Below are 21,169 nucleotides of genomic sequence, written 5' to 3' on the forward strand. Positions count from 1 at the left end.
ATTTCCTTCCCACCCTGAGTCGTTTCCTCCCTGGCCCCAGATTTCCCTCCCACTGGGTACAGGGTGGTGGTCACTCTCATGGAAACCTCTGAGTTGGTCATTTCCTGGGCCGAGTGCAGCCAGGGGCCAGACTCCCTGACCTGGTGGGGAATGGGGTAGGCTCTTGGGAAAGAAACACGCAGGCAGATTAAATGGCCAGAAGCCCAGCCAGCTGTGGGTCTGGGGAGGGGCCCTAGGACTCAGCCTGCCCTCAAATCAACAGTTTATGGGTTTGTGGCAGGGAGAGGAGCCCCAATCCCCACCCTCAGACATGTGACCACACTTGAGATAGGCTTCCAGAAAACACGTTTACCCGTACACTCCAGAGGTGGCCCTGGCAGTCACAGTACAAAGACTCCTTCGCCTAACAAACTCCAAGCTCTAGGTTGCCCTGAGCGGACAACCAGCCCAGGAAGTGTGGCACCAAAGGCGGGTGGCGGCGGGGAGGGGTATGGAGAGGGAGGACTAGGGCTGGTGCAAGGTCGAAGGTCATGATGCTGGTGAGTCGCGGGCCATCAGCCCCAGGGGCAAAGGCCACTGGACAGACCCAGAAGTGGGATGAACCCCAAAATGAAGATTCAATTACTGAGGGAGAGGGGGTGGGGAGGAGGGTATAAAGGTCGTCAAGGCCTCCCTCTTCTCCCCGCTAAGTCCGGAGGCCTGCGATGGCTCCAAGTGTCCCCAGGGTTGGGCAGGAAGGGACACAGGTCCACCTGGCATGTGGCAGGATCCATAAATTAAATGTTTTTGGTGGAGTGTGGATGGAACGGAGGCCCCATGAAGGCACTGTGGCCGGCTGGGTGGTGGGGCTACTGGGTCCTCCAGGACGGGTGGGCGAACACGATGGGCCTCTGCTTGGCCCAGCGGGAGAACACGGCCTTCTCAGTGATGAAGCGGTGGGCGCTGCGGGGGGCCCGCTCGTGTGCCAGGTACATCTGACACTCGTCCAGCCGACCCTTCTCGAAGTAGTGGTAAGGCACCGACGGGTGGCTCTCCTCCCTGCGAAGGGGAACAGGGACAGGCGTGGGGCACCAGAACTTGCCCGCCTCCCGCCAGACCCTGCCCCCCTCATCAGGTACGACGGGCCCACGGAGCCCGTGCCTGGTCCCAGCGTAAGCCAGGACAGACGGGAGGAGCAGGGCAGGCTGCAGATCCCAAAGGCCAGGCTTTGAGCCCTGATTCCGCCTCTGGCAAGCCGGTTGACTCTAGGCCAGAGATGGACCCCATGAGCCTCTAACCCATCTGCAAAATGGGGTTGGTGAGATCCACCTTCTAGGCTGAGTCCTTAGGTCAAAAAAGATGAAGACCGCACAGCACCTTGCTGGTGGTGGGCTCACAGTGAGGGATCCTCATTCCCCGTGGTACAGGGCTGCCAGCCCTGCATGCCCACCTACTCATTGGCACTGTGCACGCTGGAGGCCTGGCCAGGTGCCACGGCAGAGGGCACACTGGTTCCTGCCATCTCACTCATGTGCTCAACAAACAGCTTCCAAAAAGAACAGAGGATGAAGATGTGGGACCCTTTCTGAACTTGTTACAATACTATTGAAATATAATAATATCAAAAGGAAATGTAATACATCACTGACACATATATCAGCCCCAGTGTTGTGGTAACCACTTGGGAGATTATTCTAAATGTTTCCACAACCTTCTGAGGAAGGTATGTTATTTTCTTTACACACGAGGACATGGAGGCCCTGGGAGGCGGTGTGACCTGTCCAGGACCACACTGGCAGAGCGGAGGCTGAATCCTTTCTCACTGGGCACTGGGCTCGAGGGGTGTCTGTGCCCCAGCCACCCACCAGGAAGCCCACACACCCTGCGCCCCACAGCTCCTAGATCCCCTGGTGGGAGGCCTGGGCAGGGAGCCCACAGTCCTCCCGGCCTCCCCAGGTCCCCTCCTGCCCAGGGCCGGGCTGGCCTGACCTGCAGTAGCTGTCGCTGACCATCCCGTAGACCACGATCTCCTCGCAGAGCTCCAGGGCAAGGATCATGGTGAACCAGCCAGTGCTGAGAAAGGAGCCTGACTGTCTCCTGGCAGGGAGGGGAAACGCAGTCAGCTGGGCCGCTGCCCCCACTCAACCTGGAGCAAGGGGCTGTGCGGTAGCCTCAGCCTCAGCTCTCTCAAGGCAGAGCACTGGTTACCCTCCCAGCCGAGGGGCCCTCACCTGGACCCCTAGAGAGGGGGCCCTGAGGGAGGGTGGGGAGCGGACAGAGCCAGCCCACGGTCAGCTGTGGGCAAGAGGTGGGGCTGGATGCAAACCCAGGTCTGTTCAACACCCTACCACCCACGCAGGGCTTGAGCAAACCCCCCGGGTGATGGCATGGGGCCCTGGCCACATCTCTGGATCTAAGGGACCTAGCTTGGGGAGACAGTGGTTGAAAGTGGGGAAGAGAGTTATCTGGAGTCCAGTGGTCTTTGATTCGAACCCTGAATCTGCTCTGGGGTATCAGGTTTGCTCATGAACCTCTCTGAGCCTCAGTGACCCATCTGTGAAATGGGGATAATTGTAGGTGGTTATGGGGAAGGAACACTGTCAGCCCAGCACCCCCATGCCCCACACCCAACCTGGAGCAAGGGACTGTGTGGCCACCCCAGGCCTCAACGCTCTCAAAGCACTAGCACTGGTTACTCTCCCAGCTGAGGGCCAGTCACCTCCACCTCTATACAGGGGTTATGGGGTGGTTCATTCATTCAAACCGAGCCCCTCCCAGGCCCTGTGCTGGCCAGGAACCCACCACACCCAGAAACACCAGTTCTTAAGGAAGGGCACAGCTGAGAACACAGGAAACAAAAGGAACGGGATAAAGACTGTCAGGGGGGAGGTGCTCCTTCAGATGGGGTGGTCAGGGAGGGATTCTCTGAGGTGACATTCTATCCAGACCTCAACGGCAAGAAGGAGTCAGTCATGGGGCGATTTGGGGGCAGAAAACTCCAGGTGGAAGGAATGCCATGTGTGAAGGCCTGCAGGTGAGAACCAGTGTGGATGACTGAGGAAGCCCCGACAGCCAGTGTGGCTGCAGGAGGGTGAGTGAAGGGAGGCTAGGTCACAGAGGCAGGCAGGGGCCAGATCATACAAGGCTTGCAGGCCAGGTAAGGGGAGGAGGTGGGAGTCTGGACTTTATTCTCCACGTGAAGTGAAGCTGCTGGAGGGTTGAGGGCAGGCAACTGATGGGATGAATTCACTGGGGCGACTGGTGCTCAGACTGTGGGGGGGTGAGGGTGGCAGTGAGGGGTGGCACAAGGGTGGCGGAGGATGGTGGCTTCGGTCAAGGTGGCACCCGTGGGCAGAGAAGAAGATTCAAGAGCCCATAATATGTGGTAGGTAATGGAACGAGGGGAGTTGGGGGCAAAGCCCAAGTGCTTGGCTGGGAAAACTGGAGGCTGGCGGCTGTGTTTCTGGAGCTGGGGAGGTGGGGGGGGAGCCGGCGTGCGGAGGCGGAGGAGGAGGAGGCGGGCAGGAGTTGGAGTGCTCTCTTGGGTGTGGGATGAGATCTTGAATGCAGAGTGCTTAACCCAGTGCCTGGTGCATGAAGAGGGCTGTTAGTACTATAACTGTGACCTTTATTACCTGGAAGGGATGTCAGAGACCAGTTCAGATCTCAAAGCACCCCCTCCAGAGGGAAGAGCTCCCTGACACGGCCCCACGCTGGGCAGTGCTCCCCATCCTGTGCTCCCAAGGCCGAATGCCCCTCACCACCATTTGGGACACCTGATCTATGTGACGATCTGATGAAGGACAGGCCCTCTGATTCCTGCCCCCCAGTGGAGGGCAGGACCAGTCTGCTTCCATCACTGCTGACCACCAGCGCCTGATGAGGCAGACCAGCAATGGATAAGAAGCTCCTCGAGAAGGCAGCCCCAGGCTCACCGGTTCTTGCCCGTCTCGTCCTGGAAGACCTGGTCGCAGTACGCCATCATGCGCTCGGTGAAGGTGAACACCTGCAGGCCCGGGTACATCCGGGTGAGCTGCAGCAGCATGCGGTAGGTGCGGCCACCCAGCGCCCGGTCCATGTGCTTGCCCTGGCCCCACACCACGTAGAGCGTGTCGCGGGCCTGCTGGAAGTAGTGTGAGTAGTTGCGCAGCAGCAGTGGCACGCTTGTGTGCGAGATCACGCGCAGGGTGCTGCGCCGGCCCACGTCCGCCTCAAAGCCCACAGTGGGCGCCTGGTTCATGCGCAGCACGCACTCAGCACCATCGATCTCAGAGCCCAGGCCCGAGCCCAGCATCTGGCCGGAGCTGGACACCACGGCACAGCTGCGGCACGGTTCTCGGACTAGCGGCTGCAGGGGGAGGGAAATAGGGAGAGAAAGGCATGGGCACACAGCTTCCAGCCCCTGCTCCTCCACCCAGTACCACCTACTGACCCCTCATGACCCCTATATCAGCTCCAAGTACTTTATCAACCCATTTTGCAGATAAGGAAACTAAGGTTCGGCAGGTGGAGTGACTTTCCCAAGCTTATACGGAGAGCAAGTGGCAGAGCTAAGATTCTGTGTTCAGAGCCCCATGCTTCCTCATCAGCCATATCCGTGGCCCTTGTCCCTGTTGCTGAGGCCCTTACAAAGCACTTACAGCAGCACCTGGCAAAGACCAGGTGTCATAAATGTGTTCGTTAAGTAAACATGAACCTCAGCTCTTCAGAATCACTCCCTCCTCTGCCTCAGCCCCACTCACGTTGTAAGTGGAGGTTGTGCCCAATCTACAAGTAAAAGCAGAGTCTTTAGTGCCCAGGACAGGGCTGGGAACCTCTGGTCCTGAGCCTGAATCCTGGCGCTGCCCCTTCCTAGCTGTGTGGCCTTAGGCAGGTCACTTTGCCTCTCTGAGCCTCAATTCCCTCATCTGTACAATGGGGATGAAAACAGTATCTACTTGACCAGGTTGTGAGGATTCAATTAAAAATGCCAGGAGAGTGATGGGCACAGACCTAGGGCACAGTGAGGGCCCAACTCCCATCTCCTTGTCCCCCAAGAGACGGAAGCTCAGCCAATAAGCCTGTAAATCTTCACTGGGAGTCAGGGGCCAAGGCTCCCAGAAAAGGACTTGCTCCCCACCCCATGCCTCTGAGCCCTCCTGGGGGAGGCCTGTAAAGGATGTGGGAACATTAATTCCAATCAATAAAAGACACACTGTCGTACCCCACTCAGGGACATTTTTATCTGACATAATCTTGATTTAAGGACTCGTAGGCTCATTTTCCACACCCCAGCAATGAAAAACAAGACTTCCTTATTCTGCCCTCAGTTTGAGCCTCTCCTGACACCTGGAGTCTGTTCAGATCCGAGGTCGCCGCTGGCCCCAGGAGGTGTTCTGCTTGTCCCGCACAAGGTCTTTAAAATATTTAATGAATCCCTAGTTTATTAAATCAGTCCTTTTGACATTGAAAACTTGGATCTCCCACTTTTCTTAAAAAGAAAACAGAGGATCTGGCCACCCTGGGCCCATGTCCCCTGAGTGTCTGAAATGAACACTGGCCACCAGCACGGAAGACGGAATAGGATCCACCCTGCCCACCCCGCCCTTTGTCCCACCTGGCCAAACCTGGGGCCCTCAAGCTTGCTGCACTCCCCCCAACAACAGTTGTTTCTGCATCCTGATCAAATATTTATACAGCACCTGATCTGAACACTGTCCGTGAATCATCTAGCTGGACAGAGGCAGAAACTGCATTGATCGTCTTTTACAAATGAGGAGGCAAGTGACTCAGAGGAATGAAGACTTGAAATAGGTCTTCTCCAAGCCAGGGGCGCTGAGTGCACCTCCCTCTGACCAACACGCAGAAAGCCATCCAACTCAGAACTGGGAGCTTTCTGCCTGGGTATCAACGCGGGAAGCCTTTGAGAAACCTGCCACGTGCGGCCCCTGAAATCAGGGTGATGGGTGGAAAGTGCTCTGAAGTGCACCTGGCAGAGCAAGCATGGGGAAGTGGGCGCCGTGGGGCAGGGGCCACAGCTGCCTCGTCACCCCTGGGCTCCCATGTCCCTGTGTCCCCATGAGAGAGAGCGCTCTGGGCTTGACATGACTTTTATCTGTGTCATCTTTATTCCCAGAAGTGATCAGCACAAGGCAGGACATGCCCAACACACCAAATACACACTTGTTGAATGAATGCATTGTGTGTGTAGACAGTTAAATCTAAAGATGCACAGAATGCACCTATCCTCACCATGTGATGGTGTCTGTCTCCCCCACTGGACTGGGAGCTCCAGGTGGCCAGCTACCCTGTCTCACCTTTTTTATCCCCTGCACCCAGTTGAGATCAGCCAGGCAATATCTGTTGAATATTTCCTCTTAGAACTTGGGGCTCAGAGAGGACAAGTGACTGGTCAACATCACACAGCTGGTGAGCAGAGTAGCCAAGCCGGGGGTCCAGGCTGGGCTGGCATGAGCCCAGTTCTTACTACCTGTCACAGAGGTGGGGGGGGCAGGCTGGCAGTCTTGGCTGGACCTGCCCTTGACATGTTGCTCAGAAGACTCACCTTCCCATCTGGCACGCTGCTATAGCCACTGAAGTGCAGGGGCCCTGGCATGGTGGGCCTGAAGTTGGTAGAGAGGTGGGGGTCCAGGCAGGAGGCCAGGCAGAACGGCAGGCAGGCCCAGCAGCACAGAAGGATGTAGACGGCGGAGAAGCCCAAGGAGCACAGGATGACGAGCAGGAGCCGGCCCTGGGGGAGACAGCGGTCATGGGGTGGGGGTGGGGGTGCTCCTAGAGGCTTCGCAGCGGGGGCTGCACCCCAGCCTCATGGGCTCAGGGCATGGGAGGCCCTGGAGATAAGGAAACCAATTTGGAGCCAAGTGTGTAGCTCAAGGCCACCTGATAAGAGAGCAGTATGGTGGGGCCTCACGTTCTTAACCAGAAGCCTAGGTGCACTGTGCAGCCTTGGGTAGGACTCTCCACCTCTCTGGGCCTGTCTGCTCCTGCAGATAACGCCCGCAGTGTGAGCTTACTGTGAGGACAGTGGTCAAAGTGCTCTGTATACTGTAAAGAGCTGTGCACATGAAGACAGGAGAGTGACCCATCAGAAGGGCAACCAGCCCCCTTCAGACCCTGGACTACTGACGCTGCCAGTATGCCCATCCCCCGTCCCCTCCCCCTGCTGACTCAGTGGCCATCCTCCTAGCTAACGATCACGACCTGGGTCAGCAGTTTGGGTGAGTAAAGAGGACGGTAGGAGGGGATGTGAGGGAAACATCATTCAAGAACTGGTTTCAATAATTGAAATCTGCTGCCCAGAGGCTCCCACCTCCAGAAACCAAGTGCCAAAGGCCATTGCAACCAGGAAGCCCTCCTGACCCACTGGCCTGGGCCCAACCTGTGGCTGACTCTGCTGGTAGACCTAGTGAACGCCCCCACCAAGCCTTCAAGGAGGGGCTGCCTGCTGGGGAACACAACCCAGGGCTGCTATCGTGTGCTGGACCTGGTTACCACCTGTGTCTCTCTGCCCAAGGCACAGGTCCCTGGTGCCCCTCAGAACCACCTAGCAGCTGGCTGAGGCTCTTTGAAAACGAGAAATGCGAAAGCAGCCCCCCCATCCCTCCCAGGCATATCCTGCCAGAGGCCCACACTTTTCTGCCCACAAGTGTATCAGCTTCTAAAAATAAATCTCTGTGTGGCCAGCTGTGCGGGGGAGGGGTTCTGCCCCTGAGGCCTCAGGCTCTGCCTGGCATCTGCTCCCCTGCCCACAGGGACCCAGAGACCTTGATTCAGGCAGTTGTGGTTGACTCTCTCCAACATCCAGGGCTCTCCCACAACCACAGGGCTCCTGAATAAAGTCAAGAGCAGTTGACTGAACTTGCACACCATATCCCACACCCAGGTAGGCGCCTCACCTGGGGGACCTTGGGGATGCTCACAGGAGGTAGCACTATTATCTCCATTTTACAAGGGGAGGGGCAAGGCACTGAAACCAGAGAGGGAAGGCCACTTGCCTGGGGCCACACAGTCTGCCAGATGAGGGCTGGACTTTGAGGCCAGTATGCCCTTCTCGTCAGCTCAGGAGCAGTGGGGGCAGAAGTGACAGTCAGTTGTGGGGTGGAAGAGGCTACTGAGACTGCTGTGCCCGAAGCCACCTCTAAATCCCCAGCGAGCCTTCCTCCTTCCGCTACTTACCGGAGCCTTCATGCTGTCGCTGCTCCTCGGCAGCCAGGGGGCTGCTGTCTCCAGGGCTCGGGCTGAGAAGGGGCGGGAGCCGGGAACCTGCCAAGACCCAGAAACTCAGAGCTGGGTCCCAGGCCTCCGAGGAAACTGCTCAGGGAAACTGAGGCAGGGGAGGGTACAAGCCGGGGTCAAGGCAGATGGCTTCTGGGAATCAAACGCCTTCAAGTCCCCAAACATCGGGCAGCACTATCCCCATCCTAAAGGAGCTGGAACGGTGACCTCTGGGAAATCTCCCACCAATCCAACCCCCATTGCGCAGAGGGGGAAGGAGAGGCAGGGAGGAGAGCCCTCGGCTCAAGGTCACCCATCGAGTCTGGGTCGGACAGAACCAGGAGCGCTGACTCCCACCGCACCCCTCCTACCTACTGCCCGCGGGACGAATGGAGAGGCCTGGGGCGGGAGAGGACCGGGGATTTCCACCCCTCTCCCAGATTTCACCGCCCCCTCCCCGGACGCTAACCGGGCGGACAGGTTGGGGCGCGCCGGCTGCTCTCGATTCGTTGCTCGGAGCTCCATTGCCCGCGGGACGGGCGGGCCGGACTGGAAGCCGGTGCCCCGGGGCGGAGGCGGCGCGGCCGCCGCGGCTTCTGGAGGCGGGAAGTCGAACGTGCGCGGCCTGCGGCGGGGGCGGGGTCTGCCGGGACGGGGAGGGGACCGGCGCGCCCGGGGCGGGCCTGCGCGGCGGGGGAGGGACGTGCGTGGCAGGAGGAGAGGCCTCGGGGAGAGGGCCAGGGGCGGGGCCTCAGCAGCCGGGGGCGGGGTCTGAGAGCCAGCGCCTCCCCTTTTCCGCGCTCCTACGTTTCTCCCAACCTCCCGCCGGGGGTGGGCGGCCTGCAGAGGAAAGACCTAGGTCGGAACCACTGCGCCTGGCTGCCTGGCCGTCGGGACTTGAGTTTCTCCTTTTCTGAAATTGGGGGGTGGGTAAGAAAATTAAGCAGGGACTTGGGTGTCGGGCAGCCCTGGGTTTCAAGCTGGTAGGGTTGCCAGATTTAGCAAGTAAAATACAGGACGCGCAGTTATATTGGAATTTCAGATAACGAATAATTATATTAAAAATCTGAAATTCCAGTTTCACTGGACGTCCTATATTTTCTCTGGCAACCCTACCTGGGCTCTCCCTGGCCGTGTGACCTTCACTCGAGCCTCAGTTTTTCTCCTCCATGAAGTGGGGTTAATAACAGCACCTACAGCCCCATAAGAGATTGTAGGGGCAGCTCATGGCAGACCCAGGCAGGATTCGAACCCTGGGCAGTCTCACTCCAGAGCTGGGGCTCTGACCACCTACTTTCACCCCCCAAATGCCCCAAAGTGTCCTCCAAATCCAAGCCAACTCAGTCCAGGGCCCCTCCGGATTGCTGAAATGTGTCCCATTGGAAGGCTCAGATGGGGTCCCTCAGGGATTTCAAACTCGGCCAGAAAGAGTTGAAGGGGCAGATGTGGGGCAGGAGGGAGGGGTGGGTGTGGTGAAGTGAGAGCATACTTCCCCTCTAAAGGGGTTTTTTACAAAATGCTGCCTGGGCCAGAAAGGTCATCTTACCACCCACACCACACCCACCTCCCTGGCCTGGGAACCAGCCTGGGTCCCTGCTCTGGCCCCATTTCAAACTCCATTTTCCTTTCTCTCAGGGCTTCTGGTGTGGGCACACGCCAGCGTACCCATGTTGGGGCATCCACACTTGGCTCAGCAATTCTCCGAGGCTACCTTGCTCCGGGGGCAAAGCCAAGTCCCCAGGCTGGTGATCTGGCCTCCATGCCTCTCCCTATCCCATTGGGGGGCGGGGAAGGGCATTGCCCACACGGCCCTGTCCCCAGGGCCTCCTTTGAGCAGAAGCCCTCCTTGTCTCCCCCACCCCAGGCTGGGCAGCCTCAAGGGTAGTGGTCCAAGTTCAGTCTGTTTCATGGGCCCCCTTTTACACCAGGCAAGGCACACGGTGGGTCCCCAAAGCCAGAGCCCTTCTGGCCTCCCCCGCGTCCTCATCCTTCACGTCTCTCTCCTCATAGACCCAACCCCAGGGGATGATGGTGAGAAGTGCCCTGTGGATTCATCCATCACCCACAGTGGCTGGTGAGATGACAAGTCCTTGCCCAGAGGGGCAACTCCCTCCTTGCTAGGGCCACATGGAGACAGGGGCATGCCCCAATGTCCCAGGCTCCCAGAGCAGATGAGGATCAAACATCCACAGTGGGATTGACACTGGAGAGTCCCGCAGCCTCAGATGTAGCTCTTCTTTTTGGTTTTAGCAAAAGCCCACTTTCCTTACCCTGACCTCAAGGCCCTGTGCAGTCTGAACTCCTGCCTCCTTTTTTTTTTTTTTGCTGCGATTTTTTTTGTGTGTGTGTGAGGAGGATTGGCCCTGAGCTAATATCTGTGCCAATCTGCCTCTTTTTGCTTGAGGAAGACTGGCCCTGAGCTCACATCCGTGCCCATCCTCCTCTATTTTGTATGTGGGATGCCGCCACAGCATGGTTTAATGAGCAGGGCGTAGGCCCACGCTGGGGATGCGAACCTGTGAACCCCGGGCCTACGAAGCAGAGCACACCAACTTAACCACCACGCTACCGGGCCGGCCCCTCCTGCATCCTTCTTAATCACCGTCCACCCACCCTGGCCACCCTTCCGGCCCCCAATCACATTAAGCTCATTCCTACCTCAGGACCTTTGCGCTTGCGGTATCCTCTCCCTGGACTGCTTTATTCACGTGGCTGGCTCCTTGTCATTCAACTCAAATGTCACCTCCTCAGAAAGGCCCCCTCCAAACACCCTGTCCAACACTGCACCCCCATCCCTCTAGTCCCGCCTTGATTTATCTTTGTCATAGTACTTGCCACACTCTGAAATCACCCCGTGTGTTAACTGGTTTTCTTGTTTACGGTCCACCCACCCGCTGGACTCTAAGCTCTGTGTGGGCAGTCAGGCCTTCCGAGCACCTGCACAGTGCCCGGCATACCCTGGGGGCTAGATAACGTCTGCTGAATGAGCGAGTTAGGAGAGCCAGGAGTCCTGGGCCCTGTGAGATCCTGGACGAGTCACTTCCCTCTCCGGCCTCAGGCCTCCGCTCAGCCTGTTGCCAGAAACCCAAAGGGGTGAGGCTGAGCCCTCCCCTTCTGAGAGCGCGGGACTCTGGAGCTCTGACTCAGCCCTGTCGGATCCAGAGCCCAGGGAAACAGAGGCCCAAAGCCCAGGTCCTGCCAAGCTTCCTCCCACCACAGAGTTTCCACCCCCACCCCCCTACCTATTGAGTGATGAGCTTAACACACCCTATGTGCCAACTTCCTGCTGAGCCACAAGAAATTCTCCTTGGCTTGTGCCAGCTCAGAGAGCCTGAGTAATCACCCAAGATCACCGAGACAACTAGGGGAGATGTCAATAGTCCATTTTCCAGGAACCCCACTCCAGCCCTGCAGCATAAGCCACCCCCCCTCCCCCCGCTTCCCCATCAGCTATTTTTCTTCATTTTCTCTGAAGGCCAAAGAAACGGCGGTGTTTGGTGTAGCTGAGCAGCTTTCCCAAGGTCTGGGGTCATCCAGTCCTCGGGGGCAGCTCCTGGCCCACAAAGGCCCCACCACCACACTGTCCCCTCCCACTCTGAACTCCGACCACAGTGAAATGTTTCTTTCTCTCAGATGCCAGGCTCCCCTCACCCCAGACCTTTGCTGTGCCCTCGACCTGGAACCCTCCCAGGGTTGCATCGTACTCTTCTGGTGTCAGCTTAGAGGTTAGAGCCCTGCTCCCATCAGATAATTAGCTGGGGGCCCCTTGCCGGAGCTCCGTGGCCCCATGCTCCTTCACAAGGCTGTGTCACCCCAGGTTGCTTTGTCACTGCCCCCGCCCCCAGACTGTGAGTTCTGTGAAGGTGGCATCCGTGCATCTTGCTCCACCCCCAGGTCCCCAGCGCCCGGCAGAGGGCCTGTCACATAGCAGGTGCTCAATAAATATTTAATGAGTTAATGAGGTCTGCTTTCATCCTTTCCATTTTACAGATAGACCATTGAGGCACAGAGAGGTTTAGCACCTTGCCCTGGTCACACAGCCAAGCCCCAGAGAAGCACTAGAGGAAAGGCCGGCTTGGGCATGGTTGGATTGGACGGGGGTCAGAGGCCAGGCTGGAGTTTCCTGGAGGAGGGAGAAGGAATGATCAGGGGCCGTGCAGCCACTTTGCTTCTCTGCTCTGCTCCCAGTGATGTCTGTGCAGCCAGAGCCCTTGGTCTGACCACCAACCCCTGCCCCCATTTCACAGATGTGAAAAGAGACTCCCAGAGGAGGGTAGAGCTTACTCAAGACCAATAGTGGACCTCAACATAGTGCCTCCCAGAGCTGCAGGCCCCCCCAATACCCTACCTTCTCCCACCTGCATCCATAGAGGAGCAGGAGCAAGGGGGCCACCCCAGACAGAGGCCAGGGGGCCCTGCTTGAGTCAGGGCCAAGGGGTTGGGAGGCCAGGGTTCTCGGGCTGGCCTTGCCAGTTACCCGTGCATATGCCCCTTAAAGTCTCTGGGCCTCAGTTTTCCCATCTGGACGACAAGGGGGCTGGGCTGGAGCCTTCTGCCTCCCCCCTTCCCCAGAGCATGGGGCCGGGGCTGCAGGAGCTGGTGGGTAATAACACAGGTTCCTCAACTCCAAAAGTTGAGTCCTGGTTCCAGCTTTTATTGCTGAATGATCTCAGTCCCTTCACCCCCTGAGCCTCCATTTCATGGTCTGTAAAAAGAGAATAACAGCATTTTTTGAGGATTAAATGAGCTAATGAGGAGGGTCCCTGGCACAACGCCGGGCACAGCATCACCATCGAAGGAGGCTGTGTTTGTTGCCATCGTATTAGTTAGGGGAGACCGCCCTCTGGAGGCCAACGCGAGGAACAGCAGGCGAGGGGAGCCCAACCCGCTGCCCGCGCCAGGCTGAAACTGGCGTTCCCGGCGTGCGCCCATTGTCCAGACGGGGAGAGCGGGCCCCGGCGCCGGTCACTCGGTGTGCGCCTCCACCCACTGGCAGAGGCGACGGGCGTAGCAAGCCGGGCTGACTGTGGAGAAGGTCCGGCCCGGGTAGCGCAGGGTCTTCCACAGGTGCTCCAGCCGCTTGCGGAGCCCGTAGACCGTGACGAGGTCCACGAGGCCCAGGAAATAGCGTTGCTCCGGCCCGTCCAGGATGTGCAGGGCGTTGGGGGCGTCGGGCAGCAGCCGGCGGTTCTGGGCTCCCGACTGCTCCGGGCTCTGGACCCCTCGCACAGACCTAGGGGCCGACAGGAGGGTGAGGCTACCGCCTCCTCCAGGGGGCCCAGCCAATGGACCCTGCAAGCGTGGCCAGGCTGCCCCTGGGCGGCGCTCTGCGCTGCCCCTGCGCTTCCTTCGCTCATTCCCAAGCCTGTGCGCCAGGCCAGGCTGTGAGGGCAGGTAGACCGGGAGGCTCAGTAAAGGGTAGTTAACGGTCGAGAGCTGCACTATCCGATATGTAGCCACTAGCCACATGTGGCCATTGAGCACTTGAATGTGGCCAGTCCCAACTGAGATGCACTGAAGTGTAAAGTACATAGTAAATTTCCAAGACAGAATGAGAAAAAGAATGTAACATATTCATAAAGGTTTATATTGACTAGATGATGAAACGATAAAATTTTGGATGTATTGACTAAATAAAATAAATTATTGAAATTATTTTGACCTGTTTCTTTTTACTTTTTAAAAGACATTACTAGAAAATTTAAAACTGCACGTGAGGTTCCCATTGCACTTTTATCAGGTAGTGCTGGTCTAAAGCATTTGGGTCACACAGACCCTGGCTCTGCACTTATATATGCCACATCACTTTGAGTAAGTCTGGTATTTGGGTATTTTCTAAACTTCTGTTTGGGGTCATCCAACCCTGGAAGTTTCAGAGTGGCAGAGCTGAAACCTTGTGAACAAAGTCTAACTCCATTTTGCAGATGGTGTGTGTTTTTTGCGTCAAAATGTATTCCAAATCAGAAGATGCTTTTGGCTGGGTCCCCAGTCCCAGCTGGAAGCAAGTTCAATTCCCTAACTTTGTCCTTCTGGGAGTGGGAAGGAGGTGGGGGGTTGGAGTTGTTCCATGAGGGATTTTATTCTTGCCCTGCCCAGGGAAATAAGCCAATGAGAGACAAGCCCCGCCCAGACATTGACCAATCAGAACCCAGTGGTGTGGGAGCCCCCCACCCCCAAGGCGCTGGTACCCTCTGCCGTGCCAGCGTTAACATGGATGGTGGAGAGGTGGTAGGGGGTCTTTTCTGAATGAGAGGCTTGGAACTGGGTGGGGCTGGGGCTGGGACAGTGGCTATTTACCAGCCAGTATGGAAATATTTCAACATGACAACAACCATTATATGCACACTCAGGCTCATGGGCTGAATGACAGCCATGATCTAGGCACCGGCTGGGTACCGGTAGAGGGCAAGGGAGAAGCTGACCTAGCTTGGATGGGCAGACTTGCGGGGCTCTGTGCCCTGTGGCAGGCATTCCACCATCTGGTCAGGACGTGTCCAGCCCAGCCACAAGCTGTGTGGGGAGCCATTACCATGGATTCTGCCCAAGCCACAACCATCCCAACGTGATGATGGTGCCAGTGGTGATAAACTCAGGGTTCTAGAAGTGGAATGACAGAGTTAAGGGGCAAGGGCTCTTTCTAAGGCAAAAATTAAATAGATCGGAAACCTTTAGTGCCTCTGCATCCCCTTCTGGAAAATGGGCAGAATTTTCAAATCAGCATTGAAGCCCTTGTCCAACTGGATCTCATCTATTCTTTCCTCTGCTGTGGTCCACCTGTGCCCACTACCCCTGCCAGCCAGGCTTCACCAGCCACTCCTCCACCCCCCTCACACACACGTATACACAAACACTGCACTTTCCAGTCTCCCAGCCTTTGCCTGTGCTGTCCCCCCACCTCACCATCTGTCTTTTCCATGCTCTCATCACCTCATTCTTGCTGTTGCCCCTGTTGGGGGCCCACCTGACTGTGCGGAAGATGAGGCTGCTGCCCAGGCCCCTCTCATCCTCATGGAGACGCTGGAAGGCCATCAGGAGGCTGTAATCCAGCACGTTGAGCTCCCGGAGGAAGGCGGTGTCCAGTTCCATCTGGCGGAGGAGCCAGCTCCGCTGGGACCCTGCCAGAGCACCAGTGCCCCCACCTGAGTTCTCATCGTGTGCCAGGCAAGGTGCTGAGGCCTCCAGGAGAGCAGGCGTCATTACTGTCCCATTTCACAGATGAGGAAACTCATCTGTAATTAGCCTTGGTCACCTAGCTAGTAAGTCGTGGGGGTAGGAATTGAACCCTGCTCTGCCTCACTCCAGAACCTGGGCTCTTAACAACTCAGGCAGAGGGGAGTGCCAGGACACCCTTCTAACTTCACCCTGAATGGAGAAGAGCATGCAGTGACCACCCTGTGGCTCACCCAGGTTGATGCTCTTGCCCTGAAAGTTGAGGTCTTTCAGCACCAGGACGATGGCGCTGCCCTCAGGGGCTGGCTCCACCCAGCGGCTCACCTCACAGCCCTTGATGTCATACCTAAGACGCAGGAGATGGGGGGCAATAGATTTCAGCTTTACACAGACTCGAGACACACAGGGAACCTCACAAGGTAATCCTAAGAAACAAGAGTTTCCACTGGGTGACAGTTCAAATCCTCAGTACAGCCCCATTCCACTGCTGTCCCAAAAAAAAAGGCGCAGAGAGTTCCTTTGACTCACCCAAGACCACACAGTATGTAAGGGGCAGAGCAGGGATTCGAACTCAGGCCTGGAAGCCCGGCCCAGGCTTTACTCCTGCCTGTGTCTGCCTCTTGGTGCCATTTCACCCCTGCGGGTGTCCCAGACCAGGGGTCCAGCGCAAGAGGGCAGCACTAGGAGGGCTAGAAGGAAGTCTGTGGCCCTGGGGGAGCACTAATGGGGAGCTTGTGGGCAGAGTCAGGGCAACGTGCAGTCGGAGGCTGGGTTTGAATCCCTGCTCCTCACATGGTAGCTGTGTGGCCCTCCACCTCCTCAGTTTCTCATCTATAAAATGGGGATGATGATAACCTCTACCCCTCGGTGTTTTCCTGGGAATATGGAAGATAATGAATGCAAATGGCTCAACACAGCGCCCAGTGCATACTGAGTGCTCAAGAGCTGCTGCTCTAGGGTACCATTGTCTCCCACCCGTCAGATTTCCGGAACGTCCCTTCTCTTCCCTGGGCCTCAGTTTCGCCGTCTATCCAGGGAGTGTTCAGGCGGCACATTCCGGGTGTGGTCAGGGCCCTGTGGGGCCCACTCACCTCTCGGAGATGCGGCCGGCGGGAAAGAAGACGCTCTGCATGATGATGAAGTATTTCTGGGGACGGGGGTAGGGAGTGAGGGAAGACAGGATCTCACCCTCCGGCCGCCCCCTCGGCCCGGCCCCCTCGCCTCGGCCTCACCCACCTTCTTTCCCCGGGCGACCCGAAGACTGTGCACTCCTGGAAGGCGAGAGGGCGCCAGGTGAGCGACCCCAAACTCGGCAACCCCGGGCCCATCCCGCCCCAGTCCCAGCTCCCGGCCACGCCTCCTTCTCGAGACCCGCCGCACCCCGAGCCCGCCCCTCCAGGCCTCGCCCCCAGACCCCTTCCTCTGCTTGGATCGGTGTCCCCACTCCACCCGCCTCTAGACGTAGTCCCAAAGATGCCGGGTCCTCAGGTATGGTCGCTCCTATATACCCTCCCCCCAGGACTGTCCGATCCCAACCCCGCCCCCTTGGGCCCCGCCCCAGATATTGGCCCCGCCCACCGACCCCGCCGCTCCCCTACATCGCGGTCTAGGACCCGTCCCCCACCGAACTGTGCCCGCCGCCGGCCTCGCCTCCTGTTCGTTCCCCTCCAGCCGGCTTGCGCTGGGGTCGCATCCTGGGAATCGCCCCCACTCCCTGGCCCCCTGCCCTCCTGGCTCTCTCTTCTTCACTGCCCCCGCCCCCGCAGTCCCGGGTCCCGGCCGGCATACCCAGCAAGCGCGCGAGCAACGAATGTGGGTGCCGCTGCAGGTGCTGCACGTAGCGGGGCAGGTGGGCGAGCAGCACCTGCACCTCGTGGCGCCGCTGGGTCTTCAGGAAGAAGCGCTGGTCGTGGCTGGGGGGCGGGAGGGAGAGGTCACTGACCGGCCGGGCTGGAGCGGCCTCCCCACCGCCGCTCTCCCCTCCCGTCCCCCTCCTCAGTCTCATCTCCTCCGTCTGACCTCTGTCTGGCCCTGACCCTCCCTGACCTGGCGGTTCTCTTTCTCTCCCCAAGCGCCCCCTCCACCCCAGAACACCGCTCCCACCCCTTCCCCACCCCTGCTGCCAGCTCACGAAAGAAAGAAGCTGGCCTTGCTCTTGGAGGTGCTGAGGAACTGCAGGTAGGGGCCGCCGGGGCCCAGCGCAGCCTGATAATCCTCCTCCGCCAGGCCTAGGGAACGCCGCAGCCGGGCGAAGACCGGGCCAGCCAGGGTGCCCACCTCGAAGCCCTGCAGGGAAGAAGAGCAGCCCCAAGAGTGTCCACAGGGGCTTAGGTGTGTGCAGTTGCCCGAGTGCGGGAGGGTCAGGGTAACCACACCCTTCCCACAAGGCTCTGAGATGGGCCATCACTCCCACTGCACAGCTGGGGAAACTGAGGAGAGAGAGCTAAGATGGGTACACATCCCCTTCCATGCAGCAGTCATGGGCTTCCTACCTCATGAACCTGGGTCAGGACCTCGGAGAAATCCTCCTCAGTGGGCGGCCCCTACAGGGAGGGGCAGAGGGGCTCAGGGCAAGTCTCAGTCCCCCACTGCCAGCCCCAGGATCTCCAAGCGTCCTGCACCTGGCCTCGCCCCCTTCCCCCAGTTTGATTCCTCCAGCAAACAAGCATCACTCTGGGTGTGCCTGAGTTGGGCAGATGGGTTGCTGGCCCTCTCAAAGCTGGAGGGAAGATGAGAGTGACCTGGGCATGTCTTGGGTGTGCCTCATCCACTGCTGGGTCCCCAGGACCAGGCTTTGAGTTCAAGCCCAGCACACGAGCCCAGACACACGCTGGCCAAGTGACACCAGATGCCATCCCAGTAAAAAGGGAAGGCCTTAAAGCCAGGGGACCCGCCTGACTCAGCCTGGGAGGAACAGGATCAGAGAAGCTTCCTGAAGGAAGTGACTTCTAAGTCTGAAGGGTAGTGGAGAGGAAGAGTAGGGTGCTCATAACAGTGGGAACAGCATTGGCGGCCACCAGGAAAGGAAGGAGGGCCCAAGTGGCTGAAGTGAGGAAGGGAGGGATGGAGTGTGAACAAGGCTGGACAGTTGGCCCTTGGGCTTGAACCAGCAGGATCCTGAGGCCATGCTGAGTGTTGGGAGCCCTGTAAGATCCTCAGCAGGTGATGAGATTTAGAGGACTCTTACACTCTCCCTGGACCTCCAGGTCCCTGTGCCAGGACTTGGCCCGTGGGATGTGGTCACACTATGTGCACGTGTGCACACACAAACACACATGCTCACCCCACCGTCCACCTGCTGAGCTGGCAGTTGGGGGACCCTTTCTGCTGAGCCAGCCTGGCTCCAGCCTGAGCTCCAGGGAGGATGGGCTGGGCTGGTGGAGTGGGGGTGGGGTCCCTTCTCAACCATACACCCTGGTAGAGCTGGGAGGGCTTCGGAGACCAAGGAGTCCAATCCCTCCCACCCATTATACAGATGGGGACACTGAGGACCAAAGAGAGGCAGAGGCCCGTCTAGAGTCACACAGCAACTACCTGAGTCAGGGGGTTCCTCACATCCACACCACATCCTGGACTTTTGGGTTTCCTGGCCTCAGCCCCCACCCCAGAATGTCCCTCCCTCCCTGCACCAAGCCCCTGCCTTCCTCCCCTTCTAGCCCTCTCTGATCCCCATTCCTGTAGTATCAGCAGGACAGGGCATCAGTCTGGTCTTGCTGTCAGTGCTGTGGAGGTGCGTGGGACAGACTGGCCACTCACCGTGGGCGGATGGTCCATGGAGACCTGGGTGGCAGCCCACAGCCCTGCCTGCATCATGCACGTCATCTGGTGCAGCTCATGCCCCGGGTCGATCTCAAAAAGGCCTAGGCGCAACTGCTTGTCTCGTAGACGCCAGAGGAGGCCACGGCGGCTGGAGCTCGAGGCGGCTGCTCTGCATCCAGCCTCTGGGGAGGGGGCTCGGACCTGGTGGCAGGAGGCACGAGAAGCAGTGAGCATCCCAGAGGGGAAAGATCTGCATTTGAGTCCCACCTCCGCTACTTGTGAGCCCTCCTCTCATCTCTCTCTGCCTCAGTTTCCTCAATTGTAAAATATGGATAATACTAGTACCCACCTCACTGGGTGTCCTTAGGAGCAGCCAGACAGTGCCTGGCACGTCGTCAGCACCCAAAATAGAGTGATAGTTATTATTATCAGTAGGCAGAGTGTGGCCCAAGACTGACTGTCTCTCACTGGCTGTGTGACCTTAGGTAAGTCACCTAGCCTTTCTGTGCCTCACTTTCTCATCTGTAAAATGAGAACTATAACAACTCCTTCGTGGCAGGCATCAACTGTTGTTACTGTTGAGTTTGAGCTCCGTGCACAGGAACCCTTGATAGTAGGAGCCCTGATGCCAGTGACCCGGTCATCTATTCCACTGGTCTATGCTGAGTTCCTCCAGGCCAGCGCCGAGGGTCAGCACGAGGCTGAGCTCAGAGCAGCTGACCCATTAGTAGTGGGCACCCACCATGTGCCAGCACTGGCTGAGAGTTTGACCTCCTGACAGCCCTATGAAGGAGGAGCTTTTATTATCATCTCCGTTTTCCCGAGGAGGAAACTGAGCAAGTTCTCAGGGGGTACCCGCCAGACTCCTCCCTTCGTACCTGCTGCCCCATGTGGGGCGTGTCCTGGTCCCCGCCCAGTGCAGGACCCCTCCTGGGCTTGGATAGGGGTGTGTCAGCGCCGCACGGGGAGGGGAGGCCCGGATCCTGCCCCCCAACCCTTCCCTCTCCTGTCTTCTCTCGGGTCCGCACCTACCTCGCAGGGTCCCGGGCTCGGCGCGGCCATCGCCCCCGCAGCAGCTTCCTGGGCTCTGGCCTCGTCCCCCGCCTCCCGGCCTCCCGGCCACCCCGGCCCCGCTGCGGGAGCCAGGCCCCGCCCCTGCCTCAGGACCGACCAATCGCGCCGTGCCGGTCACGGATACACCCAATCCGTGCGGGGGGCGCCGGCGATCGCCTGCGGGTCCCGCCCCCGGGGCTGCAGCATCCTTCGGACCGCGGTCCAGGGTGGGGCGGGGCCGCTGCGCGTTGGTTAGGGTGCCCAGGCGTGGGGGACTCGGGTGTCGGGGCGGCTTGGGGAGGCAGATAACCTAAATCCAGTCCCGTCCACCCATTCTGACGTGAAATTCCCACCGACTGTCTTTTGGGTGAGGAAACTAAGATCCAGAGAGAACAGTGACTACCTCCAGGTCACACAGGAAGTCAGGGGCATGCATTCATTCAACACATGTGTCGAACGCTCATTATAGGCCAGGAGCAGTGCTAGGACCCGGGGATTTAGTGGTGAGTGAGAGGGAGGAACACGGCTGCCAGAGTGAGCTTTTAAAAGCATAAATCGGATGATGTCACTGTCATGCTTAAAGCCTCCGGTGGCTTCCCATGGAACTGGAACAAAATCCAAACCCCTCGCCATGGCCCCAGGCCCATCTGCCCACTCTCCAGCCCCATCTCAAACCACTCTCCTCCCTACACCCTCCCCACGGCCACAGGGGCTCCCCGCTGCTCCTTAGCCACGAAACTTTCACACCTCAGGCTTTTGCAGCTGCTGTTCCCTCTGCTTGAAATCCTTTTCCCTAGACTTTCATCTGCCTTATTCCATCTTATCACCTTGCCTGCCTCTGCTTAGAGAGCATCCCCTCCTCTCATTCTTGATCACATCACCTTGTTTTATTTTCACCATCACCCTTAACACTGAAATTGTCTTGTTCATTTATTTGTTTATTACACCTCTCCCCTAGAATAGGAGTGCCAGGAGGGCTGGAACCATGCCAGGC

General features: G+C 58.3%; 2 protein-coding genes across 3 annotated transcripts; both read right to left on the bottom strand.

Moving 5' to 3' along the window:
• Nucleotides 1–328: 328 nt before the first annotated feature.
• On the bottom strand, nt 329–8,786 carry ST6GALNAC4 (ST6 N-acetylgalactosaminide alpha-2,6-sialyltransferase 4). The gene is made up of 6 exons (XM_058524138.1): nt 8,663–8,786; nt 8,155–8,241; nt 6,524–6,709; nt 3,915–4,327; nt 1,969–2,076; nt 329–1,038 (listed from the first exon to the last, which is right to left on the bottom strand). Exons 2-6 carry the CDS (start codon nt 8,164–8,166, stop codon nt 849–851), a joined length of 909 nt encoding a protein of 302 aa, XP_058380121.1. The 5' UTR covers nt 8,167–8,241; nt 8,663–8,786; the 3' UTR covers nt 329–848.
• Nucleotides 8,787–12,830: 4,044 nt separating this feature from the next.
• PIP5KL1 (phosphatidylinositol-4-phosphate 5-kinase like 1) lies at nt 12,831–20,229 on the bottom strand. 2 transcript variants are annotated; one of them, XM_058524140.1, is made up of 10 exons: nt 20,155–20,229; nt 19,120–19,323; nt 17,856–17,906; nt 17,495–17,649; nt 17,152–17,276; nt 16,600–16,634; nt 16,455–16,510; nt 15,597–15,709; nt 15,155–15,308; nt 12,831–13,426 (listed from the first exon to the last, which is right to left on the bottom strand). In XM_058524140.1, the coding sequence occupies exons 1-10, from the start codon at nt 20,182–20,184 to the stop codon at nt 13,159–13,161; spliced, it is 1,191 nt and encodes a 396-aa protein (XP_058380123.1). In that variant the 5' UTR covers nt 20,185–20,229; the 3' UTR covers nt 12,831–13,158. The 2 variants fall into 2 exon arrangements, with proteins under 2 accessions (XP_058380123.1, XP_058380122.1); XM_058524139.1 differs by lacking the exon at nt 20,155–20,229 and having other exon boundaries at nt 19,120–19,368.
• Between the last annotated feature and the right edge of the window lie 940 nt (nt 20,230–21,169).

Source organism: Diceros bicornis, chromosome 28 (genome assembly GCF_020826845.1).
Source record: "Diceros bicornis minor isolate mBicDic1 chromosome 28, mDicBic1.mat.cur, whole genome shotgun sequence".
Classification (NCBI taxonomy): domain Eukaryota; kingdom Metazoa; phylum Chordata; class Mammalia; order Perissodactyla; family Rhinocerotidae; genus Diceros; species Diceros bicornis.